Source organism: Tyto alba, unplaced genomic scaffold, assembly GCF_018691265.1.
Source record: "Tyto alba isolate M040663 unplaced genomic scaffold, T.alba_DEE_v4.0 Super-Scaffold_21, whole genome shotgun sequence".
Classification (NCBI taxonomy): Eukaryota; Metazoa; Chordata; class Aves; order Strigiformes; family Tytonidae; genus Tyto; species Tyto alba.
Genome location: NW_024881295.1, coordinates 4345260 through 4359448, shown reverse-complemented (window position 1 = coordinate 4359448; position 14189 = coordinate 4345260). Strand labels below are relative to the sequence as shown.

The 14189-nt window shown below is 38.3% G+C and overlaps 1 protein-coding gene across 1 annotated transcript in view; it reads right to left on the bottom strand.

Moving 5' to 3' along the window:
- The window catches only part of LOC104358588 (potassium voltage-gated channel subfamily KQT member 1), a 503557-nt gene extending 493277 nt beyond the window's left edge, over nucleotides 1-10280 (bottom strand). The window contains exon 1 of the mRNA XM_032995036.2: nucleotides 9804-10280. Coding sequence (XP_032850927.2) covers nucleotides 9804-10186 — 383 coding nt within the window. The 5' untranslated portion in view covers nucleotides 10187-10280. The remainder of the gene's footprint in view (nucleotides 1-9803) is intronic.
- Nucleotides 10281-14189: the final 3909 nt, after the last annotated feature.

Here is a 14189-nt window from a genome sequence, read left to right as displayed (position 1 = left end):
TTCAGCTGGATAATTGCAAATGGCTTATATAAGTCTCCCATTTGATTTATATCCAAAATCTATTTATTTTTAATTTCTTGGATAACTTTAACCTATCTACTGTTTGCTCCAGCAAGATGTGAAGCCAAAATGTTCTGTTCTACTAACACACTAGGGCAGAAGAAATCCAGTTGCTTCAGCTAGAGCTAAATGACAGGAAGATTTGTCTGAGACTAGTATGTCCAAGTAAATCTATGTGCAACTACAGCCATTGGTGCTTCAGCTTTTTTTCTTGATGATAGACTACAGAGTTGTCCAGCAGAGACCAGTAGCTTTAAGACAGCCTGTTGTTAGGGAGAATAAATTAGTTTAGCCAACAGAAAGTTTTTTGAGGGGTTCCAGAGGCCTGGACTGCTTTTTATTTTAAGTGGTTATTTTGTGGCAGGAAAATTAAGGACAGCATTTCCATTTTTTCATGCCATAAAAGTGAAAGATATTCTCATTCCTGAGTGCACTGAGCACTTACCTTTCTTCTAAATGGAACTATACTGTCTTAGGTTGAATAGCCATGTGCTTCTAGAAAACATTCCTGCTAATCTGAATAAAACCTCATTCCTGGTGCTTACATATTTTTGTTATCCAAAGGAGTGTCTGACTAAGTTGTAAAGAGAAGGTTGTCCATGTGCTTTTTGTAGGCAAGTTTTGATGTCCCTCAGTTCTCTCATAGATCTGTTTCCAGGCTCCTGAGGCTTGGTGTTTTGTCGAAAGGTCTTACACTTATACATATGTGATCATACAGAAATTAGAGTTGGTTGGAAATTTTGGTAAAGGAACAATTTTTTCTGCTGAAAATACCAATATGTTAAAATTAGAAAGTAGTCTGGGAATGTGTTGGTTTCAGCAGAACTGGAGGAGACCAGACAGGTTTTAATGGAAGCTTGCCTAGCTTTGCACTCTACTCAGGCTGGCTGGCAGGCAGTTTGGGCATATCTGACTTTCTGTTTTGCCTCAGAACACAGTATTTTCAGGGATTTGATGCCCTCAACCAAAGCAAAATCCCATCCATAGCATGGTTATACTGAGAATGTCTGTTTTCAGTTTTTTCTTCAGCTCATTCTACATTGCATCCAGAAATGTCTGATAGTCCCATTGCATGTAACATGAAGTTGTCCAGCTGGCTCCAATGAGAAGTAACTAGCTAATAGTTCTACAACACCTAGAAAGTTTAAAAAGTAATTTATAAATACACCCTACTATGCCGTGCTTTTCTTGAGACCGTTCACCTGTATATGTATAAATTATCACAAACCAGTCTGAATCAGTAGCCGATACAAAGGCTGTTCAAATCACAGCATGAGCTACAGATCATACAAAAAGATCTCCCACTTCAACTTTCTGAATCAACTGCCCAAAAATATGTTATTTTTAAAACAACCACAGCTCCTATTACTAATGAGCACTTCAATTTTCAAAGCATTTAACAGCCTAGCATATTTGCTGCACTTTAAAGAGCACTAAGGTTTGGATTTTGCCTTTTCCCTGAGTTCAGCTGGCAGTAGTCCAGAACTGATAAATTACATTCATGCATCCATTACAACTGCCACTAGCACTGATCTTACAGAGACCTTTTTTTTCAGTGCCCTGACATTCCTAGGATTTAAGCTCCCCGATTCAACTGAGTGCCCGTATCTTCCACTAACATCTGTGCTGCTATGCTTGTCATTTTTGCTCTTATCTTCATAGGTCTTCTCACCAGAATGTCTAGAACGTCTGGATGTCCTCTCCTGCTCTGGGCACAGGAATCAAGATTCCATTTTGATTCTGTATCACTAAGACTTTTTAGAAGAGACCCAATCAATTCTTTAAACATTGACAGAAACAGTTCATCATCATGACTTCGTGATCAGCGTTTGTGATTCTGATTAATTTACCGTCAACCTTGACTGTGAGACAAAAAAATCAGTAGGTTTCAGCATGTGACCTATGACACAACACACCTCCACAGGGACAGATTACTACAACCACTCACAATGTAACACTAGCTTCTTTTAGTACTCACATTAATTAATGTTTCTTAAGTTCACCATCAAAAAAGGGAAAGAATAAATGCATATAATGATGCTTTTCAAATACATCCAGTAAAATGTCAATGCTAGCTTGATTATCATGAAGACATCTGAAACACTTTTCTTCTTGAATTTGATACCGTGTGGAGTCCACAAGTTAATGAGCGATTGTAATGTTAACATCAAGGAATATTTTTTTATTTTGCTGGTTTCTGTAAGAACAGAGGGTTTTTCCACAAAAGCATAACCAAATTCCATCAATAGCACCATATCAATGCCACATTACAGTATTTGTTTTCACTATAGAAACAAATGGTTTCACTATAGAAACAGCATTAGCCTGTGGGGACATTAATACATAGTCATTACACAGTCTATTACAAAATTGAGCTTCTAGAATAAGATGGATTGAATTTCATACATAAATGGTGGAAAAAGTCATCAATAATTTCAAAAAATGAAAATAAAACTTACATAGTCTATGGCTTTGTGCCCTGTGGTTAGGTTATTCTGTGCCTAAAGTGAAGTACACCCAGATCAAAGTTCTTCCTTAGGAACTTTCGTAACATCTCTGTCCTGAAAAGACTCTTTGAAGCCGAACAATCTAATTGGGCTCAAAGTGAAGTGTTTTCATCTTTGGGACTATTAATTTATCTCTCCTCTATCCAAATGCTTGTTTTAACAAAACATAAAGAAACTTAATATCTCTGACATCTCATCCTCTGTCAATATTACTTGAAACTTGCCAACTGGCTCATGTTTTTGGTAAGGCACTTTCAGACAGACGCGCTCAGACAGTGTGGTTGCATAAACCTCATTTCCTTAGGAAAAGAGGTTAAAAATTAATAACTGTCCCCATGTATTTTTAGAACAGCTGAATCTTGGAACTTTACAGAATCCTAAAGACAATTCTGTTTAATATTTGTGCACCTCCATTAGCAGCAACTTAAGCCATTCTACCATATCATCCAGTGGAACATGCAACCCTAAAGCAGTAAGAGGAACATTCCACTGTAATAAAATTAATAGTACTTGAGTTTCTTTCCTTTAATCCTGCTCATCTTTTGGTACCTGAAGTTTATCATCATAGACAAGACATCAGATTAGTACCTCTCTGTAGCTAGTATATAAATGAAAAGTAGCTAATGTAATTCTAAACTGGAAAATTTGTCAGTTCAGTTTCTGTATAAAATGTCCAAATAAGTTATGCTGGCAAGAAACACCCTGAACCCAGTAGTAGTAGTAGTAGTAGTAATAACAATAATAACAATAATAACAACAATAATAGCAATAAAAATAATAAATAATTATTATACTTATATAATATATTAATTATATATTATAATAGTATACTTAATTGTGATTAATATAATATATAATTATACATTGTTATTATTATTGTTATTATTATTATTATTATTGTTGTTTTGTTGTTGTTGTTGTTATTGTTATTATTATTATTATTATTATTAAAGCCTTAACTTACACTTGTAAAAACACATCATGTCCAGACCTAAGCTGTGACATCAAGGTCAAAACCAGAATCTCGAAAGCAGTCATATGCTTATAATTACTCTGAACTTCAGTTGTTGCTCACGTTGGTCATATTACAATCACATCATTGGAAAAAGCAGAGTATCTGCTTTCATTCTAGAAATAATTGTGGAAAGGGCAGAAATGGGAATTTGACAGTCCCTTTGAGATAAACAATTATAAATAACGGGCTATAAGCTCCATTTACAGATAAAAACAGGAGAACACTGTGCTAACTTACTTGCTATATATATTTAGTTTCACTAACTGAGAGCTGGTACACTCGAACGAAAAGATACGCAGGCAAGTGTCCCACAGTCATTAAAAGTAACTACTAAACCCTTATATTTTTGCCTTCTAATGCTCTTTAGATCAGCAGCAGTTGTATGCCAAACAAAAATGAAGTATCAGCCAGAATGGTGGCTCTTAACTTCTTCAATTACATTAACAGAACATGGCTACAGTATTTCTTACATGAAGTTGAGGGAAACAAACAAACAAACAAAAAACGAGAAAGCAGTTTGAAGAAAAACAACAGTAAGAAAAATTGCAATTCTTAATTTGTCCCAATAATCTGAACTCTCTTATTCTTATATTACTCATGGTGACACAGACTTCAGTACATAGCATCTTTTCTAAAGGAAAAAACACTTAGCTGGCCAATCCCATCTGACAAATATGTTCTTGATCTTCTGTGCTTCGCTCCCAAAGTTTTAAGTTAGCGACATTATTGATATTGTTCCCATTTTTGTAAGAATCATGCACTTTTAAACTACTCAACTGTAATTCCTGAGATGAGTTATTTTCAACAAGCTGCCAGGAACATGTATGTGTGTATGCATGTGCACCTCCCTATGAAGAGGCTGTGGGAGTCAGTCCGAAGGAGGAGAGGGATAACAAAGTAGAATATGAAACACTGCAGTTCTCTGGTGGCAAAAAGGAGAGTTCTCCCTCATCCCATTCCAGTTTTGGACAAGTTGTTAGCACTGGTTCCAGCACCATCAGACCATTTGCTGACAGGCTGTAACTCCTTAAGGTATCAAAAGCTACTCACTTTCTTGCTGGGCTAGATTTCTGCCATTACAGTGAGTTGACTTAGCTTAGGATGGCAACAGTGAGTGCCAGAAGCAGCACACATTATGCAGGAGAAATGTGTGGCCAAGAGAGGAGAAGGGAAGATGAGAGAGGGTACCTTGCCCTTTTGGTATTGGTAAACCATTACGCCAGCTCTTGTGAAACCATACTCTAGGGAGGACATTCTCCTTATCTTTCCTATACAGTCAGAGAGACAGATAGCATCCCCTAGGAATGATACAGAGCAACAGCCATTATTCTCTCTGAGTCAACGTTTGTATAAGTTGTTTCCCCATAAATCATAAGGGAGCCTGGAGACCAGACTTTGTTGCTAAGCAAACTGCATTTGTGAAATGTTTTTCAGTCAAACCAGGTGGTCTGCAGTACTTGCCAGATGCTTTGCAGTGTTACTTTGCAATTGTTGTGTACAAATTTGTATGAAATTTAACAGGTAATTATGATCCACTAAGAGCACTAAGAGAACAATAGTGGACAGTACTTCAAGATGCTGAACACGTATTACTAACCTGACAGAAGACCATCCACTTTTTCCTGCTGGGCTAGGTTTCTGCTGGCATAATAAATTAAACTGGCTATCCAAGGACAACTAGAGCTGACAGGGCCAAGCTGAACGGCTAAGGTGGATGAGGGCAGCAGAACTGGAGGTGGTTTGTAAGAAATGGGCTGCTAGATCACCTCACCCCATCCCATGGGAAGTTATGGGATATGAAGACTAGTCTAACTTTTAAATGAGAGCGAGGTCTAACAATCATTTAACAAGTGGCCAAACCAGCACAAAGTAACCTGGAACAGCTGCAGGTTCTCACTTAAACTTTCACAGTGTTACACGACAAGAAAGTGGCAGGCCTGAGAATACAATCTAAGAGTCCCTCTCACGGGCCTCCCTCTTGCCTTAGACTTGCCTCCCTTTTCAACCAGCCTGCGGTTTCTCTGCTGACTGCCAGCAAGCCTTCCAGCTGTGCTAACTCCAGCGGTGATGCCGACATCCGTTCGCTAAGAACTGGACTGAGACCAACAGCTCCTTTTGTATCTCCCCACAGTCATTACCACTTCTTCACTATTGACTTGGATGAGATTCAAACCAGTTGCCTACGGGTGAAAGGTTCCTTCTCCCGTCATGAATTCCATGCTCCCTCTTTCCCCTAGCTTCCAGCTGTCATCTCCTATCCCTTCTTCCTCCCAGTGGCTCTCTGAGCTTCTTGACCATTCTCAGCTGTGTCCCACAATTCCAGTTTTTTGTGCCTATTTCCAGCCTTCTGATCCCAAAAAGCTGCTAGTCCCTTTTTCTTTGTTATTCCTGCTTAAGTGTCCTTCTCTTTGTTCTTGAGCTAGTCTGGTCTTGTATTGTTTTGCCTCTAGTTTCAGCATCATTGGCACCAGTCTCAGTTTCTATGACAATCCAATCTAGCCTTCTGTCTCCTGGTCCCACATCCTCCTCAGTCCCTATTTCTCCAGACTCAATGTAGCCATTTGTTCTGCTTCCTCACCTTGTCCCAGTGCTAACCACTCAGGTTCCCTCCAAGCTATTGGCTTTTCACTGAAAAATTCAGAAACATTAGAAGTCACTGAATATTCCAGAGAAATGGAAAAGACAGGACAAGGAAGGTGGACTGAAGGAGTAAAAACAACAGGGCATATCTGAGGGGGAAAGGTACCTATGAATCCACCTTGTTTGCTGAGGTAGACGGCCACTTAGCCTCAGTGCAAATCTATGCAAACTCAGTTGCTTTTTTTCCTGGAACCTGAGCCAGTACAGCTGTGCAGCACAGGGCTGCACTGTGATGTAGCCATAGCCTTAGGCTGACACAAGGTGGCCTCTATCACCCACAGAACAAAATAACTATGACAGCAACCAGTTACCTCTTCCACCCAAGCAGAAGTGAAACCATACTGTTCTATTAAGTCACCACTTCAGCGTGAGTGTTCATGCGGGTGCGCATACAGTGCTCCTCTTTCAATAGGCTTGAGTTGCACCTTCCTACTTCTGGTTCTTTGCCTCTACAAACGTGGCAGAAAAGCTGGACCGTCTTCTCCAGCCTTTGCCTATGGCCAAGGTGGCCTGCCAAGACCTGTCAGTGTAACATTCCCCACCACAATTACACTCGAGCACTCTGAGCACCTACACTGAACTCTGGGTTTGGTTTATGATCAGTGCTACATGGTGTCTAAACTGGGGTCAATAATCCCATTACCAGGAAACTGTCTGACTTCACCCCTCACCATTCAGTTCACATGTATGTGAACGCAGTATTTTAGCCAAATGAACACAATATTCTAGACTACAATCGAACCATTCCAATTGTAATTAAATGTATTTATGTTTCAGAAACGTAAATTCATCACATAAATAAGACTCCACTTAGGATTAAATGATTTAAATGTGTGGATTTGCCAAGTAACTTCATTACCATACATAACTGATCACCAATACATATTGTACTTTTCTTTCAAAAGAGAAAATATGAGAGTTATACCATAATATCTTGACATTTGGATGTGATTTAAGCAAGTGTATAGCTGTGTTTAGAGATCATATGCAAGCCAGGGACACGCTTCTTCTGGACTGAGAATCATATGGCAAGCAGCTGGACTCTAACATATATGGATATCCAATACATTAAGAGTCTTAAATAGTCACAAGAATTGGTTGGTTAGGATTAATGTATTAGCAATACATTAGCAATTGAACAGCACAGCTGTTTCTCAAGCCCTCACTTGTTTTTAAGTTGTCAGTAAGATCCTCTACTCTGTTCTTGGTGATTTCAGGAGTTAAATATTTTACAGTACTTCCAGTGAAGCTGAAAATTACCTAAGTGAGAAGGTTTTTAGGACTAGGAGAGGAATTCTCAAGCAAGCCTACTCACCCCTTCAAACATTTGAAACCATAATTTTAGCCTAGAATAACTCCACTAAAATAACACAAATTCCAGATTTAATTAGGCAAAAATAATTCCCTTTTCTAACACGTTATAAAGTTCCTTAAGAAACCTAAGTTTTCTCCCTTAAAAGAAACTTGAAATATCAGGTACACTACAAATGCCATGGGAGATGAGATTATTTTGTCAATTTCAGAATGCAAGAGGAAAGTCACTTCCTGAAGCACTTGCTGTTCCCTCGCCTTGCCTGTTTCTGGAAAGTTAGGTTCTTCCTAGCAGAACTGGCTCCAGATCAGAAGAGACTCAAGTCCCTCTTGGATAGAAACTTCCCACAAGTTTGTACATGAGTTATGTGGCCTTTGCAGCATATGAAGGACAAAAGGACAATGAAGGGACACTGCACATTCAGTTCCTCCAGGCTACACAACCATCAGCTACATACTTGGAGGACTGGACTTTTTTACGACATTAGTCATCATCATCATATCAACTCTACGTAAATTGCCCCAAAACCACAGCTATAACATGGGAAACTTTTCAAATAAATTACAGGTTGTTCTCATGTTAAAATTAACTGTATTTTAGATTAGCACTTTATTGCTTTAACGATATTTAAGTTTAATGATATTTAATGTTGTATGGTATGTCCTTTCCAAAACAGAGACTTGTTATATAAATGAATACACCAGGTAGTTATTGGGATAATTATTAGGACAAATATACTTAAGACAAAATGCTGACAAAAAACTAGGTTTAAAAAGTTTCCTTTCAAGCAATCTCAAAAAAAACGCTTTTAGAAAAGGTCAATTTAAATATTCTTTAAGTTAGGAGTCCTTGTACTGTTTTAAAAAAAAAAAAAGTTTTCTGTTAGTAATATCAACATTTTCTCCAGTGCTCTAGTATGGCGATGTGGGGGGCTGTGTGTATAGATTTTAATTTTTTTATTTGAATGCCCATTGCAGAATATAAGCACATATAAAAGGTCAACCTTAGCCTGAGATAAAAGCAACACAGATGATGAAACAAATGCATTTTAGCAAGATTAATAACTCTTAACCTCAAACAGGCTTAAATCATGACTATTCACATATTTACATCTACACAAATTACATCTGTTTAAGCCTTAGGAATTACTATATACTACAAGCACAGTCCTTGAAAGACACCCTATCTTTTTATTTAGTAAAATTTCATTAATAAAAAAATCCTTTTAAAAAAATCCATCTATGATTTTGAGGGCTGAAAGGAAGCAAGTATTAATAAGACCATCTATTTTATGCCAAATAGAAGTATTATGATTCATTCTTATATTACCATATATTTCTCTAGGCAGTTCCTGACTGCAGTAACTGATAATGTTTTTTCCTAAATGCAGTCAGGCCACAGAAAAGTTCATGTGAGACAAACAGAAATATTTCAACACTCTGCATTTATGTAGGACATATGCTAATTTTATAATAAAAGCAAGGACTTTTGGCTCAGTTTGCATTAATTATAGCAAATAAAACTTCCTCTTGCCTCAGTAAGAGTACAATTAGACCCTTTCCACAGCTAAAATGACAAATTACCATTCTGTTAAGCAGAATTCAAAATAGTAATTGAGCTTTTGCTAAACTTGACAGATATCATAAGCAGCTCAAAGAGAAGAATAGCAGCTGTATTAGTATGTCAGCCACTGTTCTAGAAGAATAAATGGAAGCCTTAATTTCCTGCTTGCATGTACTATATGCATGGTATAATAAAAAACATTTTGGTAAATTTGTACACATTATGTGTTCATGACTGTAAATTAATTCAAATTAGTAACTTTATGATTCAATGTCTGTCCAACAAATTAATTGTTTTGGCACTTTAGCATGAGCAAAATGGACTTATAAAAATGTGGCTCATCTGACCACAGCTGAACCTTCCACATCTCATGCTAAAAACTGCAGTGTCTGAAGTTAGAACAATGTAAAACAGCTAAAGCAGCAATAAAAACTGCCATGAACATGTAGGACTTCCCCTCAGAAACATCAAATATACAGTATACATCCTTGAAGACAAATATCATGTGAAGAATAAAAAGCTTTCCTCTGGAAATGTTAATGGATATACCAGCTGATCCTCTAAGAAACTGGTTTTTCCATTGCTTTCAGGGTGACTACTCAAGCAACAGGTTTTCAGACCAGGAGCTCAAGTCCTGATTTCTGGCTAAGTGGACAGTTTCAGATTTTTCTTACATCAGAAATTGTGTGAAAATGTAGGTACTTACACAGTAAAGTGATAGATAAAACACTTCCATCCACTGGGCCTCTCCAGGAAGTTGTAGACATCTCCCTGTGTACTAGTTTTAGTCAAGTAATGGCTATGGAAACACTTTGTTGTACAGGTCCTGTGGGCTTCACTTTCTGTCAAGGCTGCAGCCTTTGTGCCTTCTTCAGGGTTGTGGAGAATCCCAGATCCATTATTCACCGGGGTACCGGGGTCCAGCGCCACAGACAAATACTGCATATTGCTTAAGTTCCCTCTGACTTCCAGCAACGCTGCAGATCTCCTACTTCCATTCAGACTGCTAAGCTGGGAAGCAGATCCTTGAGCCTGTCCACAGAGGTTATACAGCGGGTGCCCAACAGTTTCTCCACTATCATGGGACATTCTGTAACAACACACAGGTATTAGTAACTCTGATCAATATTTAAAATCATAAAGAAGCTATTGGGTGTCCTCCATGTCCACGGTGTTCTCCAGCAGCTGATGACTTTCTGCTTGTTATCACAGAGCTTCTCTGTGGCACAAGTGTGAGCTGTCAGCTGGTCACCTGCTGTAACTCACAGCCTCTGAAATAAAATCAGAACAGCGTTATTAGACAGAATCACATGCTAGACATCAGAAGTAACAGAAGGCTGGGAAAGGAGAGAGGTTAAGACTTCTGGGAGAATAAATAAAATTAAGATTCAAAGTTACATTTGGTAAGAAGGAAGCTTAAAACTAAATAGTGCAACACTAGTACAACAACAGAGTTGTCTTGAGAGCTGATCCTATATTATTTTAAGCAGACCAGTGAAATGTCCTGATTAGAGGTGGAACTGTGAACATTTCCTGGCACATCAGACTGTTACTTTAGATAATATCTGTTAAAGTGTAGGTGTTGAAGTTCAAAGCCTCAATGTCACAGAAAAATTTTAAGACCTGAAATTATTTCAGCCACCTCATGGGATCTGATTTTGCAGTCCACAGTACTCAGAAACAACTGTTCTCAAATGTAAAAGGCAGGATGCCATTAACAGTAACTGTCACTGGAAGGTTAATATTGTTACAAGGAACAAAGACTCCTGGCATGATTCTTGATTTTCTTCAAGCCATATAACATTTGATGCTAACTTTGCTACTCTCAATGAAGTACCTAAACAGAATAGAAAACAAGGCTTTTATAGATCAATATGTATTTCATGGAGCAGGACTTAAATTGCTGCTAATAGACAGATACTTAGCAGCAATATTAATAATTCTGTAAGACGGAGAGCAGCTGTTTTTCTAATGTGTCATTTTTTGTACTTCTTATACACTACCATGAAAAGCTTCCGTATTTAAAATGCTTAGGTAAAATAAAAATATTTTGAAAATTTGAGAATATTAAAAGTGTCATGAGGTGATCGACTTCAAAGAACTGCTGATGTTAATGTCAGAACTACATCTGTAATGACATATTGTAATGTAATGTACTGTATTATCTGCGATATAAATCCCACCTGCCTAGGAGTTGTAGCTGACTGCTCCTCTGTCAGAAGAGATTCACATCTACATTTTGAGTTACTTTAGCCTCAGCAGAATTTAGATAGAGACAATTTCAGCCTTCACCGCCTCTTTTTAAATGAGGCTTACTTTTTGTTGTTGCTTAAAGATCCTCGTGTGCAGTGGATAAACTCCCATTTTAGTACATCTGAACAGAGCTCTCCAAGTTATTCCACAAAATGTTTATATGGAGTAGTGGACTTATTATAATGCACTCATTTCTCAACACAGTCATGGTAAGGTGGACTGATGCATTTCTACATTAGTCCTATAGCAGACAGAAAAATAATTCCTTTCCCTCATCAGTTCCCTTAACAGTGAAAAACTGGAAGGACCAAACATTAAGTTAAAACACAGAGCCTTTCATCCAAGTCAATCTACAACAAGAACATAAAAACACCTGCCAAGTACACTCCCTCCACATCATTCACTTTAGGGTGCTACGGCTACCTAGACAAGCACTTGTAGCAAAGGCTGGCTACCCAGCACTTGCAAACAAAGCTACCTGAAACACGCTTGCTAACCTGCTCAATCAAAACAGGGAATCCCACACAGTCAGAGATAAAGCACAGAAAAACCTGAAACCAGCTGGCAAACAGTACCTACTTTCTCTTGTCGCAAGTCCTTCTACTTCTCTTTGCTGCTCCCTCAGCTCCACACAGCAAACTCGCTGGGTAAGTGCAGGGAAAGAAGCTGCTGCCTGGCTCTGCCCCCAGCTTATCAAGTCCCACCCTGAGTAATGCAGGGTCCCTCCCTTTTGTCTGCCTTACATGGCTGCTCTTGGAAAAGGCAGCGAAAGAACTGGGGAACAGTTTTCACAGTTTCAAAGAGGAGTGAGTTCTATTTCTTCCTGTTGTCAAAACAAGCAATCGTAAGCAACAGCTTAATTTGGCTGAATGCTGTCCTCCTTTCCCTCCCAGGCCTTTTCTTATCTGCATACACTTAATTGCAAAGGGTTAAAAGTGGCATTTCCTTGCTGCACATCTTTTAAAAAACTGAATTAGGTGTTGCTTGTAGCCTGCTGAAGGCTCTGCAGCAGGCTTTCATATTCAGTAAGTCTAAACAGGCAGCTTCAGCTGTTTGTTTTTTTCCATCAAAGTTTTGGCAAAACCAAAAGCAGCACTTCATTATGTTACATTAAGTAATGGAAGATAAGAGTTCTGTATTGTTGTTGCCCTTCTGAACTATGGTTCATGGCTTTTTATTAATTTGAGAGGAAGAGAATCCCAAACATAACCATTCCAACATCAAACTCCTCATTCTATTGCTGAACTTTCTCATCAGGAAGGCGAAAGTGACTGCTACTATTTCTCTCTTTTTCTCCCTTTTGTAGTAGACATCAGATTGTCTAAAATGCCAGCATTCTGAACATGAGGTGCTTCCCATTTTTCCATCATGTGGCTGTGAATGAAACAGAGGCAACCATTTCATCTTTTGTTCTGGCCGTGGAGGAATATTGCCATTGTACATGGTCTTCACTTTTTATCATAATTTTTCATGGCACGAAGACTTCTCATTCCTTGGAAAGATTATCCCAGAAAGTTACTTTCTTAGTTTCCAGGTTATATTTCCATAGCACTGAAAACAAAACAAAACAAAACAAAACAAAACAAAAAACAAACAAACAAAAAAAATTCTTAGTTTCTTTCTTTTTCTGATAAATGTAGTCTGATCAGTCTTATGTTTTTACTTCTGTAAAAATCAACCCCTCCAGAACACTGTCTTTGGATGCTGTGTGACTCAGGTTACACTGTGCACAGAACTGAATACAGTATTCCAGATAATACTGTCGGTGAGCCATTGAGAAAGACTAGTACCTGTCTGGAGCCACAGAAATCCTTCTCCAGGTTTTTGCTCATGTTTCTTCCTTGAAATGCTTTCTGCGTTACTACTTCTATACTCTCTGCTTATTAACTTTTCCAGACAGTAATTTCCTAAATGAAAAAATTGCTGTTTGTTCTTACCTCTGACCTCTCCTGAATATAATTGTTCAAGATCTAGATAACTACCTGAAGTATGTAGGAAAAAAATGCATTTAAAAAACCCCAACCAAACAATAATTATCTTGGATATTTTAAAGTTTAAGTTTCCTTTGAGGGAAAAGTAGTAGCCAGCTTTATTGCAAACACAAAAACTCAACATAGTAGCAGCAAGTCTGAAATCACTGCAGAAATAGAACCCAGAGCGTCTGACTCCTATTTCTTGATAACACACACACACAATATATCACATCTTTGGGTCAAATTCTCAAAAGGCAATTGGTCACCTAATTTATGACTTATGTGAAATGGAAACGCATGATTTCAGGAATGTCTAACTGCTGAAGTTTTCACTGGTAAAATTATATATGCATATAATGCCCTGCAACTGCATATATACAAAAGTGTGGGGTTTATTGCTGGGCTCACTCCTCATCTGATGTCTAATCCCGATGTGCCTGATGCAGCCCACGTGCTCAGCACGCATATCTACCCCACAGTGACAGCACGGCATTTAGCACTAGGCACCACAAGTGTGATGACTTGTAACCAAAAGGTGGGGAGGCACAGGGAAATGTCTGGTTTTGAGACGGAGATTTGAACCCCTTCTTGACAAGGAGACACTTCTCAGGAAGTTATCCTAAACACAGAACCAAACCCATTTTCCATCAATATCATCATCACTGTCTCCTCCGGGGGTTGTATTTTAGAATAAAAGCATTAATCAGTCATGCAAGAAACATAAAGTAATAATATGGACCCCAAATGCTAGAAAATATTTTGAATGGTAAATAATCGATGAGACTTGCAAAACATTCCCATGCTTCTCTGTTCATTTCAGATTCCATTCTTAGGACCTAAACTTTCTGCATGCAGTGCTCCTGCAC